The sequence below is a fragment of the Rhopilema esculentum genome, chromosome 4 (assembly GCF_057945365.1).
Source record: "Rhopilema esculentum isolate cy_ngs chromosome 4, ASM5794536v1, whole genome shotgun sequence".
Taxonomy (NCBI): domain Eukaryota; kingdom Metazoa; phylum Cnidaria; class Scyphozoa; order Rhizostomeae; family Rhizostomatidae; genus Rhopilema; species Rhopilema esculentum.
Window position 1 is genome coordinate 5568568 of NC_142818.1, and position 15168 is coordinate 5583735.

At 35.0% G+C, this 15168-nt stretch overlaps 1 protein-coding gene across 1 annotated transcript; it reads right to left on the reverse strand.

Annotated features, from left to right (window-relative positions):
• Window positions 1–1207: 1207 nt before the first annotated feature.
• LOC135690903 (uncharacterized) lies at window positions 1208–14966 on the reverse strand. The gene is made up of 19 exons (XM_065208593.2): window positions 14810–14966; window positions 14173–14238; window positions 13495–13626; window positions 12898–13206; window positions 12350–12465; window positions 11947–12039; window positions 11316–11494; window positions 10659–10746; window positions 10267–10357; window positions 10091–10154; window positions 9533–9614; window positions 9105–9173; window positions 8828–8929; window positions 5177–5204; window positions 4259–4603; window positions 3416–3778; window positions 2577–2966; window positions 1836–2216; window positions 1208–1317 (listed from the first exon to the last, which is right to left on the reverse strand). The coding sequence occupies exons 1-19, from the start codon at window positions 14904–14906 to the stop codon at window positions 1310–1312; spliced, it is 3003 nt and encodes a 1000-aa protein (XP_065064665.2). The 5' UTR covers window positions 14907–14966; the 3' UTR covers window positions 1208–1309.
• Window positions 14967–15168: the final 202 nt, after the last annotated feature.

Below are 15168 nucleotides of genomic sequence, written 5' to 3' on the forward strand. Positions count from 1 at the left end.
CCCCACACGCTATCAGATTCAGTTGCACATCCTGTTAAAGGGAGAATAAACAGCCAATAAATAGGTTTTGCTTCAAATATAACGGGTACTGGCTGTCATGTTTATTTAGAGTGTCTTGATATTAAGCGGACCAATTTTATTGGCTACATTGAGTCTTATTCACTTTAATAAAGCAAAGGTACGGTAATCACAATTAATGGATTTGTTGACTCGAATCGCTGTTTGACGATAATATTTCTGTCACTGACTTGGTACATAGCAAATTTTGATGCAGGAAAATTTGCGATTGGATTGCAATAGGAAGGAGATTGGGAGATAATCTGGTCTGCCAATTTCACCAATAAAATCGGCAGCTGTAAAGATATCCAGCCTAAGAGGTTTCTTGTCAGAAGTCTACCTACATTACTACCAATATTTTGTCTTTAGATAAAAAGTTATAGTATTTTTTCTTCTTGCTCTCTTAATATCATGGATATCTTACAAGCTGGGAATTATTCTGCTTTTTTGAAACTTCAAGCCACCTTCACTCTGTCGATGCAAGATATACCAATTTTAAGAATTGCAAGCTGTACTGTCCACGATGAAATTGTATCATTTGCGATGAAATTGTATCAAATATCTTGTTTTCCTCAACTCTTTTAAAAAAGCTGAAACCTACTTTTTTTCATTGGAATCTTGCTGTTCGTTGTTTTAACAGCCAAATTCGAATTTAAAAACAATTGGGCATTCTCTTTATGCAACTTTATATTCATAGAAGATCTTGTAAACTGAAGATCCACTAAAGTCTAGCTCGTTATACTTAAGCGCTTAAAAATGCATGGATCCTAAAAATGCATGAATTCAAAAGGGAACTTTTCCTGTAAAGCTACATTATGTGTGCTGATTAGTGTTGTGTTTTGAAAATAGGTCAAATCGTGCATCAATCTCTGTGCATCATTTTCCTCTTTCTTCCTTGGATCTTTGTTTTTAAACTCCGAGAACCTAGATGTATCTTGGCTAACTAAAATTTTCATCAAAATATTTTTGAAAACTTTGTTCCATAATGAAATTTTTACTCAAAATATTATGTATACAGCTTTGCTTTTCAATGTTGATATCTCTTTTTTGTGCATAATTGTGAAGACTTCGATTATATATTGCATTTTAATAAATAATCATATTCAACTATTCTATTGAAAATGAGAATTTTCATGAACAAGAGACATACTTGTGAAAATGTTTTCATTTTAATGTAAATAATTCCATATTGTAACAATTACGTCATGATCTGGTCCGTAGTTGATAATTCAGACATGCAGTTCCGCGTGAATCAGTTTTCTAGAAAAAAGATGTCTTTACAGTTTAACCTTCTTTACTTCCTCTAACAAGAAGAGCTAAGCCTAATGTTCTGAGGGCCTTTTAAAGAAATTAAGGCCTACCAGCCTTGTTCCCTTTCTTATGTGTACCGAAAGTCTATAAAAAATCATAGATATCCCTACATATCAAAAAGCTTTGCAAAATTTCATGTTTTATTAATTAAATCGTATCTCCTTTGTTTTTGAATAAACTTCTCTAAAATAGGAGATAAATAGAAGTTGGGCCCCACCTTGCTACTAACACCTTGTCATCATATGCATAAGACAAGTTTGAAGAATCAATGTACCTATAAGACAATGCTTACTTAGTCTATCGAAAAACCATTATAGTTTTCCAAAAGACCTCTTTTATCATGTTTGCTAAAGTTCAGAATAACTTTTGCTAAACTCGAAAAAATGAATCGGTTTTGTCATGCCAAGGACCTTGATCCCTCAAGATTGAGTTGATTAAAGCAACAAATATCCTCAGAAACTACGTACCATAAATTATTTTAAACTGCAATCTGTTCTCATTACAACCACTGTAAATAACGATATCGGTATCTGCAGAAGGATATGTTGCGCCCAAAAATGGATGTACGCATTTCCCTGTCGAAATGTGCTCCATTGAGAATGTTGATGTTTGTCTGAAACGTGTATCAGCATTGCTACAGTCACTTGTAAGACTGATTCTTGCATCATCGTTGAGGTTCTCTGGCAGGGCACATTTGCCTGATTGCATGTGTTTCAATGCACTGTCTGCAGTAAGGCTGAACTTCTGCGAGCAGTCAGAGTGAAGACGAAGTCTGTTATTTGATGAGCGCAGGGAGACACACAGCCCACTGTAGTGTTTGATGATAAATGTTCTAACTGGGGGTGCCACTTCGAAGAAAAATACAAAAGAAAGACATAAAAATTATGCTTTTTTAATGTTTTTAATTTCATTAAACAAAAGACTGATTTTCATGCAGCATCTAGTGGGAAATCGAGAAATATAACTGAAACTTAAATGGTCATCAAAAAATGATTCTTTAAAATCAATCTTCATAATAAAAAAATCCTCGATAGAGACAGTAAGCTTGATTATCGCATGTGGATCTTTCATTTTCTATAGCACTTTGACTATAGTAAGAACCTTTCGCAGTACTAACTTTTATAATGAGTTATTGATAATGCTGTTTTTAGTTTGATGGAACTGCTGTTTAGAACTACTGTTACTACAATAACGGTTAAAATCATTACCGAATGAAAATTTCAATCGGTCCACATCGCACCCTCGATAAATGACTACAGGCTGTCCTTCCTTTGGATACAAAGCTCCATTCAGTGGATGGACACAAGAACCGGTCTTGATTTGTCTCAGTGACCCAAAAGATGTGAGCTCGAACTTCGTGTTGTCGTCACAGTTTGCGCTTAGTGCGATGTATGAATTGTCACCGTTTGACAAAGGCCTCACGCATTTACCAGTTGCGTAGTGTACTAGAGACTTTGTAGTGCTTAGATAGTATAAGTCGTCACAGACAGATGATAGCTGGATTCTTTGGTTTGCAGAGTCGAAGTTGAAGCACTTCTTGCTATAATGCTGTATTCTGAATGAGCCTTGAATCGGTGGTTTTGTTGTTGGTCCACTATCTTTAAAGCAAAAATTCTCGTTTATATTTCATATTATTTTTAAAAAGTTTTGAAGAATGAAATCATTTTGCTGGGAGTTTGCTGTGGTAGTTTAATGGATGTTTTAATGGCATCTAATGGTTTTAGGCTCTATTATAATACTGTGAAAATGCTTTCGAAATGATTTCCAAAATTCAAATATCTATTAAGAAACATTTGTCTTTAATACCACCCATTGATGAATGCTCCAACCTAGAATAAACAAGAGCTGATAACTTAATAACATCCCTTTAGGAAAAATGCTTGATGGACATAGTCATTTCGATGCATTGACGTCATTTCTGATAGTACGATCACAACATGGTAATAACCAGACCATCTTAAAACAAAATGCCTGGTTGTCTGATATTATAGTTACAGTAGAATCCTTTTTCCTTCTGGATGACTATTAATAAATGATTGTAAAATACCTTTGATTATTGAGAATTTTGTTGAAGACGTTCCATCGCAGGTCATTATGTGCAGGTTACCATTGCTGTTGTATAGACAATATCCGCTTGCAGCATGTACAAATGAGTCTTGGGACGTCGAAATGAATACCGAAGCATGGCTAGAGCAGTCTCCTTTCAGCAAGATTTTGTGCCATTTGTTATAACTGCCGTACCAGTCATAAGGCTCTAAACACAAGCCTGTACCCTGGTGCTGCAAGGTGCTTTGCTTTGTATATGTGAAGCGATCTTTGCATCCTGTGTTCATTATAACGTTGGCTTTTGAGTAATCTGCTTCAAAGCATTTCCCGTCCTTCTTGCTTTTGATGACAACATCTTTATTTTCTGTCACCGTGAATATAATGTTTTAAAGTATTTACACAGATGAGAACCTTTTCTGCTAAATATATAACTATTCACAATCTCGTGCCTTTCTGTATTGCATATACGTCCATATGTAGGTTCTTCAATGAAATTAAAGTTTGGTTTCAAAAAGGTGTCTGAAATTGTCCTATGGCAAAACATTTTAACGCCTTTTAGTTTTTACTTCCACTTTAATCACTCTTAAGCTATATGATACATACATATGGCAAAATCAACTTTACCCAATAGAAGTTGCTCTATTTCTTTATAACACTTCAGTTCAAAATTTGTATCATTTTCCTGACTTCAGTTTCTGGACTTAACAGCCCATGGAGCTTTTGATACTAGCAAGCAGCCAATCGGGAAGTTACTGATGCTCCGACCAGCTTTTTAGCAATAGGCCAGCGTTCCCCTTTTTAGGATGTTAATTTTAGCAAACATGCAAGAGTGATTTTTACTTACCAACAGCTGGCCCGTCCGATGCCGTATAGAACAGCTTGAAATGGCTTGCAAAAGAAGCATCGCTTTTGTATGTAACATAAAGGCTATTTGTGGATGACGTCACGTGCATGGACGGCGGGCTCCTGCAGTATCTGCCGATCAAAGGGCTGGAGGACAAGCCACCATCTCGAACTTCAATATAGTCATTTGGGCAACCCTCATCAAATTCGAATTTCATCAAATTCATTATCAATGTCACCTTGCTCCCTTGACTTACTCGAATATTCCAGCTTTTCAAAATATTTACATTTTCGCTACTTTCACCGATCTCGCCGAAATCGCTTCCAGAAAGAACAATTGGTGTCGCTGTAGAGAAAATGCTGAAATTGAGCCCTTTTTAATGATAGGGGAAAATAAACACGGAAATCATGGAAATAGGGAATAAACAGATCTTGGTTGTTCTTCAAAGGATATATTGTAAAAAGCTACAATTCATTAGTAGCAGCTAAATGGAAGGTAATAAGGAGTGCGATGCATGTAAATACTTCAGATGTTGCTATCAACAAGAGCATAGATAATTGAAAATGTTTATTTGTATTTATTCAAAGAAGGTTTCTACATTCGCTTTTTATCTACATGCAAAAATGCTGCTAAAGTCATTTACATCACTAATCCTTGTTGCATAAAAACGCAAACAGATCAAACAAAATACTCATCATTTTTTTATTCTGAAATTATAAGTCTTTGACCAATTGAGAATTACGTAATTCAACTCGGAGCACGAGTGGTAAATGTTGCTTTTTCCAACAAAAACTGTGTTAGCATGTCATGCTTATCTTTAGATTCCGTGTGACGAGATTGTATAGCTACTCTCAACAATGTAGAAAATATGTATGCAACTTAAAGATATTTAAGCAATTATATGTTTGATATACTTACGGCTACAGCCATTTCTGGTGCGGTCAAACTACAAAAGACAGTTTTAAAGCAATTTATTTGATAAATTCATAGGCAATAGTAGCCATAAAATGCTTCACCTATCTATGCTTTTTTGCAATTTATGCAACACCAGGATTGTGCAAGTTCTCCTATCAACGGGTTACTGTTATATTTCTAGATTTGGTTTTGCTGTTAAGATAATACTTTTGGTTATCATTATCAAGTATTGCAAATGCACATTGAAACACAAGCAGCAAAAATTTATAAGAAGATGTCTATTCTTTGAAAATAAATGAACAACTATCAGACAAAAAAGTATCACAAAACGTTAACATTTCTCCGGGTCAGTGCTGAAAAGGGACCCACATTGGTGATGTCAACATTGTACATTCTTCAATAGCTGGCAGATGAGTTGTTCAGTGTTTCGTTCACTAGCAGTCGAAAGCCAATGATTTAAACAAATACAAGGGTTTCAGCTTATTTTACTGCATAGGGACTGATAAGGTTGAAAATTGAAAGAGACTGATAAAGGGGAATACTTCAAAGAACAGGGAAACGCTGTTAAGCAATACCCTTTTCTCCCCAAAATGCTTTTTATTACCCCCTAGCAGAGTTCCAGTTTCTCCAGCTTGTTTGTACTAAAAACATCTTCTTGAAAATTAAGTTGAGATTGTGTGCAAATTCAAACTCAAGTACGAAAAATTTCTCATGTTTTTAAAAGACCCAATCATACCTATGGCCGCAAAAAGTAGTTGGAACACCGAGATTAATAAATGCATATTTTTCAGTTCATTTCCCTATTTCAGGCAGACGAATCCCTCTCCCCCTTAAATAATGTTGGGAAGGAAGATGAACATGTCGCTAAACATCGGTTAAACAATTTACCCTCCAACTTACATTTTTGTCATTTTCTAGTCGAAATCTAAAATTGTATATGAGGGGAGGGGAGACGTCTACAGAGGAACCCCGCCTTACGGCTACTTCGTTAATACGGCCACCTCGTTATTACGACCACATTTGTTTTGCCCGGAAAAACGGCCATACATAGTCTCATAAAAACCCCCGTTAATGCGGCCTCCCGTTAATAGTAATACGGCCAGCGGCCACATTTTGCGATCCCAAACAGCCGGATTCTTTATAATTCTACCCCGTTAATACGGCCATTTGTATCGTGAAGCAATATCTTGCCTTGAAGATGTATTATGATTTCTCGAATCAAAAGGAAACAATGACACAGCAGAAGCCCTTTCAGGTGTGATTTCCCACACTCAAAGTGATTGGCTGGAGCGCAGAACGAACCAGTCAAAAGTCACCAATCTTTTTGCAAAATCGTGAACATGACTTGGTGATTAAGGCCCAAGAACCCAGGACTTTCGTTTCATTTTGTTTGTGGACTAGTTATTTAACATATTTTTTTATATCTTTATCTACATTTCCATATGTCTATTAAAGAGGACAGCTCCTTAGGATGTTAGTATTAATTTCTACCCCTAAAACTCCAAAATTTGACCCTCCCTCGTTAATACGGCCACCCCGTTAATACGGCAAATTTTGGTGGCCCGTTGGTGGACGTATTAACGGGGTTTCACTGTAGTAGGAAAGATGAAGGGACTGACTGTTCGAACACTTTTTGCGGGCATTGTCTGACAAGTTAAATTTTTAATTTGACAATAAAAATTTGACAAGAGAAGACTGACATGTTAAATTTGACTGATTTAGTGTTTTGGAGAGTGGACGTCATAATCGGTAAACCTTCAATGTTCTGTTTTGTTTTCCTGGCAATTACTGTTTATTGTTAATTTTTCTATTCATTCAAGGTATCATAATACCATTTGTCTTTTTGATATTACGGATAAAAAAAGAGCGTACATTTATTTTACGAGAACAAAGACGAACTTGTCACAAAGAGAGATTAGCAGACTATGCAATGTATCGCCGTCATTTGTCCTGAGAATATGCAGAGAGTGAATTAACACAAAAAGTGAGGGGGAAAGCAAAGCTGTCAAAATAAAAGCAGGAAGACCAAGTCTATTTACCGAACGAGATAGGGCGCGGTGCATAAGAACATTTTTTGCGTATGAGAGAAGAAAACCGCAACGTAACAGTGCTTCAGGAGGGCAGAGAGGCCGGTATGGTGCATGTCAGCTGTAGGACTTTAATACGAACATTGAATGAAGCAAAGTATTATAAATTAATTGCAAGAAAAAAGGGTATTTTATTGGCCGATGACCGATTAAAACGCGAAAAGTTTGCGAGAGAGGTAAAAAAGAAACACGACAGTCGCTTTTGGAGTGATGATGCTTTGCTCTATCTAAATGCCGTTTCATTTATATACAAGAGTAAACCCTATAGAGAAGCTGTATCATCGCAGGGCAAAGTGTTCAGACAGAAGAATGAAGGACTCAAGATCACCAGCAGAGGATCAAAAAATTTGCCTGGCGGGAAAAGAATACATTTCCTAGTTGGCAACAATTCTGGATTTGGTATTGCATTAATAGAGGAATACTCAAAAATGGAGGGACATTATTTTGCAAAGTTTGTGCAAAAAATCTTCACAGAAAGTTCTTGAATTGGCTGATATGAAGGGAAGAGAGAAGTTGATATTTGTCATGGACAATGATCCTTCGCAAACAAGCAAGGTGGCACTTGACACTGTAGATGAGTGATGACTACAGTGTCTTAATATACCTCCGAGAGCACAGGATATAAATCCTATCGAAAATATACTTAATAACATGAGATTGGCGTGGAAAAAAGAAACAATGAAGAGAGAGATTTGCAAGGAAACTTACGTCGAATTCAAGCAAAGAATAATGAAACACTTAAAATATTGCAGTATATCATTAGTTGATAAAACGGTTGGAACTTTGCACAAAAGACTGCTAATTCTGGCACGCAATAAGGGTTATCGAACGAAATATTAGAAAACGCTTTGAAGTAATATTATTGTACTTAAAGATTTAAAGTTGAATGATTTGAATTATTAAGAAAATGCTGTTTCTATTTCTTGACATTGTATCTCGAACAGAAGTATAAGGGGGAAGTCATGGTAAGATTGTTTTGTGTTTACAAGTACACTTCGAAACAGTGGATGTGAAAGCTGGGTGTAAACAGTGGCTAGTATAGCAAATCTCAACAGTATGCTCTTCTATATCGGCTATTACAGCATGCATCTCATTGACAACCGTGCCTCAATATAACCTTTAACCAGACCAGCATAAAAAGTTGAATTGAATTGAAATGTCACTTTTTCATCGTTCAACGGTTGGAAAACTTATAAGTTTCGATGAAATACAAAGCAGTAAACAGTGAAATGGGTGTGCATAAAAATATCTGATATTATGCATACTTTTATGATTTCTCCATGCTTAACACTTTTTTTTATAACATACTGAATGATGTAATTGAACTTTGAAATTGCCGTTGAACGTGAAATTTTCCTTGTATCGTGGCGTAAAAGCCGAGAATACCCTATTCTCCCTAAAACGTTAAGCAATACCCTATTCTCCCAAAAACGCTTTAATTACCCTCTGGCAGAGCTCCAATTTCTCCAGCTTGTTCAAACTGAAACATGTGTGCGCAATTGAGATTGTGTGCAAATAAAACTCAAGTACGAAAAATTTCTAATTTTTTTAAAGGACGCAGTCATACCTTGCAGTTTGAGCAACATCTCTCTGTGCTACATTCTGCGCCATTATTTCTCCTCAGTTTACAAATGCTGCCATCACAGCATGGATTGTTTTTCAAACAGTCCTATAAGCAGTAAGTACGATTGTGAATATTTGTAGTGCTCTAAAGCAAAATTTAAAATCATGGGGCGAGATAATAGTCTTTATAAACACTACCAAAGCCTTACAGCACCTGAAAATGTAATTTACTCAAATATGGTTAAGGCAGCAGCCGACATGGCATAAGATAAATTCATTACCTCAGACTGTCCACAATCACACTCTTCGCCAGACTCTATTACTCCATTTCCGCAGCCAAGGAGACTGGACTAAATTCAAAATATTATAAAAATATTATAAAATATTATAAAAATACAGTAAAAACACTACTTTTAAATTTTCTTGAAAACAAAGCAGGATCCAAAAGATCTAAGTTACTCTTCAATTACTCTTCTATCTAAAAGAACAAATTACTCTTCTATCTTAAGCCATTTCTTTTTCCATGACTTCTTTTTCTAGCGTTCTAATTGCCTCGTTCAAGCCGTGTATCATGTTCATCTATAGCTGTAATGCATATAAAAGGAAAATCTCTTAAGAATCATTTCTTTCCAATATACTGAGTTGTCCAAATACAGTTTACTCTGTTGAATTCAAAAGATTGTAAGTGCAAGCGGCTTATACTACTGACCTGGCTAGGTTTGTTGTCCAAGCAGCTGAATCCGTCAACCCTGATCATATTTAGTTCTCCCATTGAAAAAGCTTTTGGCCAACTATTAAATGTAACAAAATAATTTACTTGCACTCAGCATGGATAAATTGCATTGAATCATTTCAGGGCCTTTTTAACATACTTACTAGGGGGGCAATTGCCCCTCCAGCCCGAGTGACTTCCCATTGTTTTAAACACTTGCCTCTTGCAGCAAACTTCCCTTTGAAAAGGTTATGTATAATTTTCTGTTATTTGTGTGTCACCTCTAATAGCCAAAAAACCTTGCTCGTACCCTTCAATGTATTACACTAATGTAAGAATCTTTGATGCATTTACAGTGTGTTTTTAATTAATGTATTTGTTCTGCATGCATCGATAATAGATGTCTTAGCTATAATTGCAGGCTTCTAGTAGCATTAAACAGGTTTCCAATGAATACATTGAATGCAAAGAGTTAGCTACCACTTGTTTACCAATATGTCTCTAAAACGTGGTTTATTAGTTCTTTTATGTGCAGGTACTGCTTCTTATACTTACTCGTTTCCTCCAAGCGTACAACGACCGCCAAATAAATGATATGTAGGACATGTATATTCAGGATCTGTAGAAAAAAAACCAAGTCAAAAATCTAGCAGCTACTACTCGAATCTAAACAGCGGCTATTTTCAATGGTGTCATCTACATAAAAATTATTAAAGTGTTCGAAGTCTTACCGAAATTATGTCCAGAGCGCAGATGATGGGCGAGTTCATGTGTAAGAATATTTGCAAGAGATCTCGGAATGATTCTGTCTCGTCCTCCAAGCTGCAATATAAGTTTAAATTTTCAAATTCCAAACCTTGCCTTGAGAGCTTAAATGATTTTAAAATTGTTGCTAATTTTACCGTTAAGAGCTCATCATAAGAGCAGAAGATAATTTTTCAAATTACTACGTATAAATATCAGTCCTCGTAAACATTGTGACAACTTTCAACACATTATGCTAACTTTATTAAGCTTTAGAATTAGTGAAAGCTCTCTATTTGACTCAGGTTTGGTGCCTGTAATCACGTGACTGTTCAATGGAATCATACCTTACTTTGAAATTTTCTTAAAAGCAGATTACCGTAGCCATTGTGAAGACTTCTCCCCAGTTTGATTGCCTGCAGTAATGTGACGTGGCAGTTCCTGCTGCTCCATATAGATTCTTGTCACTAGTATATTAAATAAAATGGCAAGGTTTCAAAGATTATTCAGAAACAATGCCTTGAGCATCGAAGTTGGAATGAGGGCATAAAGTAGAAGAAGTTTCTTAATCAATCGCGGAGCTGAAAGTGAGGGGACCATATTGTAGCCCATGTGAGTGATTTAATTGTCATATCCTGTTGTAGAAAAAGTGTTGAAATAAATCTGCATAAAGTTATGAAACAATTGCTTTTGAAGGTAGTATTCAGGAGGTTTATAGCTATTATGTAACTTAATAGGAAATGGCAAAACATAACACTTCCATCACGAAAGTTTTACTTAAGATTACTACAAAAAAGCCACAGTTTCTTCCGCTACTTTGTTGTGAAATTTCGTTTAAAACAAAACGCTTTTCAAATAATACAAATTTAACCGCCCGAATCATTTGGCTGAATAATTACTCTGTACCAGAATCCCACCACCCGTTAACTAGATTAAATTCAATAGAAGCAATTTTCTGTGGATTTTAATGGCAACTTTACAGCAGGCATGTTACCCTGTTATTAATTCTTATAATTGATTCTTTAAATATACTTACAATACATGTATGGCAACATCGTATTTTAGGCCTTTTTCAAGTCGAAGCTTTCTAGAATATTCTCTAAAGTTCCCATGGACTTCCCAGCTTGTTTTTGTGTTCCCGGTATTGGCTAGATCTCCTTGACTCCATACCTCAAACCCTTTTAGCAATACCCTGATCTTTGCTTTCAAATACATCTTAAGCAATCAAAAATTTTACATCAGTGCATTCACTATGAACTATAAACTAAACACGCAGGAAAATTTGTTATAAAGTGCTAAAATTGAGGCAGACGATACGCCAAATTTGCAAATAAAATTGCAAAAAACAAAGTATTTACTGGTGGTATGCTATTCACCGTTCGCAAAGGTCTTCTTAAGAATGTTGTTTGCATGTTTTTTTCAAAAACAGTTTGAAACCGTAGATTTTAGTTCCTATTTCATGAATTTTTAACCGCAAAAACATTCACAACAATTTTTCGTCACTCAGAGAGGTATCTGCTAAAGTTAAACCACCTTAGGTATGAAACCCAGTCAAGATTTTTATGTTATTTTAATTGCAACTTGCGTATGCAAGTGAAAAAGAAACATAATCTTGAAAGGATTTCTAATTTTACGTGAAGGAAATCAACCAACTTTCTTGGACTGACCTTGTCTACAATGCTGATCGATTCGAGAGCATGCTGCCTTATTCGTTTCATGGCTTCTGCTTCTGTTCCATATTCGCTTTTAAATGCATTATACTGTCAATAGGAAATTTTCAATTATATTTGCATTTGTCAGAATTTCATATTACACCAACAAAATGTTATTGGTAAAGCAACTACACTTCAGCTAATGCTGGCAAAGAAATGGTCAGGTATCCTCATAACGTTAGCAAAACAAGAACAATACGATTAGTTTTCGTTCTTTTTGTTGTAGCCCCTATTTTTAAGCAAATATAGAATGATGAACAGATGTAACTAGTTTATTGAATTGAATGATTTAAGCTAGAGAGCATCTTCTGCTTTTTGTGCATCTTGTAAACGCTTTATGTGAGTAAATTTTACTTACAACGCCATTGTTGTAAACCATATAAACTTCAATGTACTTCATTTGCCAGTTAAGTGAAAATTTTTGGTGTTGAAAATAATAGTAATTGGAATCATTTGTTCTTGGACCGAGGTATCCTGGAAAAGAGAACGCAAGCTTATATTTGATTGGTACAAAATGTGAAGCATCACACCTTGTGAGCTAAAGAAATGTGGCCCTAATATGATGTTATGTATCCAGTTATAACATTAGCACTCAGTATAAATTTAGTTTTAAATCTTAAAGTACTGTTTCTGCTGAACTACGCTGATTTGTCAAATACACGTTTGACAATATTTTTTGGATGTAGATCAAACTCCTGTGATCATCTGCTCAGGGTGTATAGATGGTGGAAAATAGGGAAAGAGTTTATAATCGGGGTTTAATGACATACCCGAATGGAGCACAGCATACTTGGCTTATCTTGCTATCAACTTCCTTTAGCCAATTCGATTTCTTGAAAGCATAAACTTGAAAAAATCAAAGAACATTCCCACCAGTATATCTGCAAAAAATTGGCAATACCATACCTGCTGTTGCACACACTCCCATCAGCTTTTTCCCATGAACAAATATCTTTTCTTCAACATTTTTTCCATAAGCCGTGCAATCTTTTGACTTGACTTGACCATCACTCGTCACACTGACACACTTTGTTCCTTGGACAGTCCTCATCCCTGCCCAGTCACGTTCGAGCCAAGTTTTACCTTGCTCGACATAGGGAAAATGACATTTCCACACATTCACGGCATTATTCGTTGTACACGACGACAGAATCAACTGATCTGAGCTGGATGAAAGCGACAAACACAGATTTGTTCCCAAGTGCTTCAGCTTTCCTGTGAAATTTAGATACTGGTATCAGTTAACTTTGCTTGAAATGCAACTAACCCTTCAGGTGATTTAGTCTCCTTCTTATGAATGGTTCAAATATTCAGTCTAAACGGTAGACAATTGTCATCTACTGATTTATGTCAATTAAGGTCAATCTTATTAGGAACATCGCAGAAATCAATAGGAAACAAGATCACTGAGTCATTATTATTAAAAATCTCGATGATATAATAAAATTCTCCATCTAATTAGGCTGTCGATAAAAACAATCCCTGTCGTAATAACTGCATTACCTTGATGAATCCCTGTTGGTGTCATTCGGAAGAGCTGATTGCTGTTACTGACATCGCACCCATTTGCTTTCAGAATTTTTGAAACAGGCTCTAAACACCTTCCACTTTCAGCATGTTGAATCCTGATTGTCTCTGAATGGATATAAGGCATTGTTACAGTTCAAAGAATTATTAGATGAATACAGTCCTGAAAAACGTTCTGGCAAGATAATAACACTCTTACTCTCCTAAAGACTTCTTGCCAGACAGTTTTTTCAAGATGCTTTTGGTGACATACTTATTGCTTTTTTCATTAATTATTTGGGAAAATCTGCCTTCATTTCTTCTATCAATACTATCTGCAAATACGTCAAGGAAATAGATGACTAAGGTTTCGCCTATCTCTTTCAAATGACATATAATATAATATAATATAATATAATATAATATAATATAATATAATATAATATAATATAATATAATATAATATAATATAATATAATATAATATAATATGATATGATATAATATAATATAATATAATATAATATAATATAATATAATATAATATAATATAATATAATATAATATAATATAATATAATATAATATAATATAATATAATATAATATAATATTGTACCGATGGGTATGGTTTTTAAAGTATCTTTCAACAATTATGCAAAATTTTGTGTAACATACGTAATGAAGAAACAGTTTCATGAATGTAGTGAGAGTGTCCGGGCCTCACACTTCGTTTTTCTTTCCCTGCATGAAAAACAAAATGAAAAGAAAGTTAGAAAACTACTAATGAGCATGGAGATATATTAGTGATGTTCCTCTGACATTGCTAATTGATATCTCTCTTCTATAATTTAAAGAGCAACGAAAAGGTTGAAAAGAATCATTAACGTAAAATTCTTGTGCTCAACTTAAGTGACAAAAACAATTTTATTATTTTTTATAGCATGAATGTTTTTTTGTATTTATCATAACTATTAAAAACTTAAAGGCTAAGTTAATTGCGCAATCCTGTTGCCTGTAAGAAAGTGACTCAATGGAAAATTTTATCTGTGTTTTGCTCCGCTAATTGGAAGACTTGGTCTCCTGAACCTACTAACTCAACTGCAAATAGATGAATTGAATCCCATTACGACACCAACAGGACCATTCGAAGCATGATTGCAACTTGTTTTTGCTTACTTGTAGTTTATTCTGCTTGCTTCTCAACCACTTTAAAGTGTCAATTACCCACCACTAATAACAAATTTGTAAGACTTGAACATTTCAAGATTGCAAAATTTGAACATGTCAAAATTGAATATTAAGCAAAACTTACCAAAAGGGGTGAAAGAAAACGCGCACATAAACAGTGCAGAGGCTATTACATAGATCCTAACAATATCACCCATATTTGACACCCTACGCTGCTTCATGCTCCAATCTAACTTTCACCACTCTACAATCAATGTCTTCTTAAAATTTAGCTATATATTTAACAATTGGCCATTGGTTATTTAGCTGTTTCTCTACGCAAAACTTAATTCTATGTGTTTAGTTTAAGATTTATTCATAACTAATAATTGAAAGCTGAGAAAATAACTTGATTATTTCCTTTAAAATTGTTGCCCTAAGTTTACGCAGCTTATCTTAAATTTTTGGGCCTTCTTCTCTGCTGCAAATAGGACGTATATACTT

Bases quoted from the DNA above. Each gene is read 5' to 3' on its own strand.
- LOC135690903 (XM_065208593.2), bottom strand. From the start codon at position 14,906: ATGAAGCAGCGTAGGGTGTCAAATATGGGTGATATTGTTAGGATCTAT. The intron at 9,174-9,532 runs GTCAGTAGTATA...TTTTGAATTTAG, and splicing joins TGGACAACAAACCTAGCCAG to TCCAGTCTCCTTGGCTGCGG. The intron at 2,217-2,576 runs GTAATGATTTTA...TTTTCTTCGAAG, and splicing joins CCGATTGAAATTTTCATTCG to TGGCACCCCCAGTTAGAACA.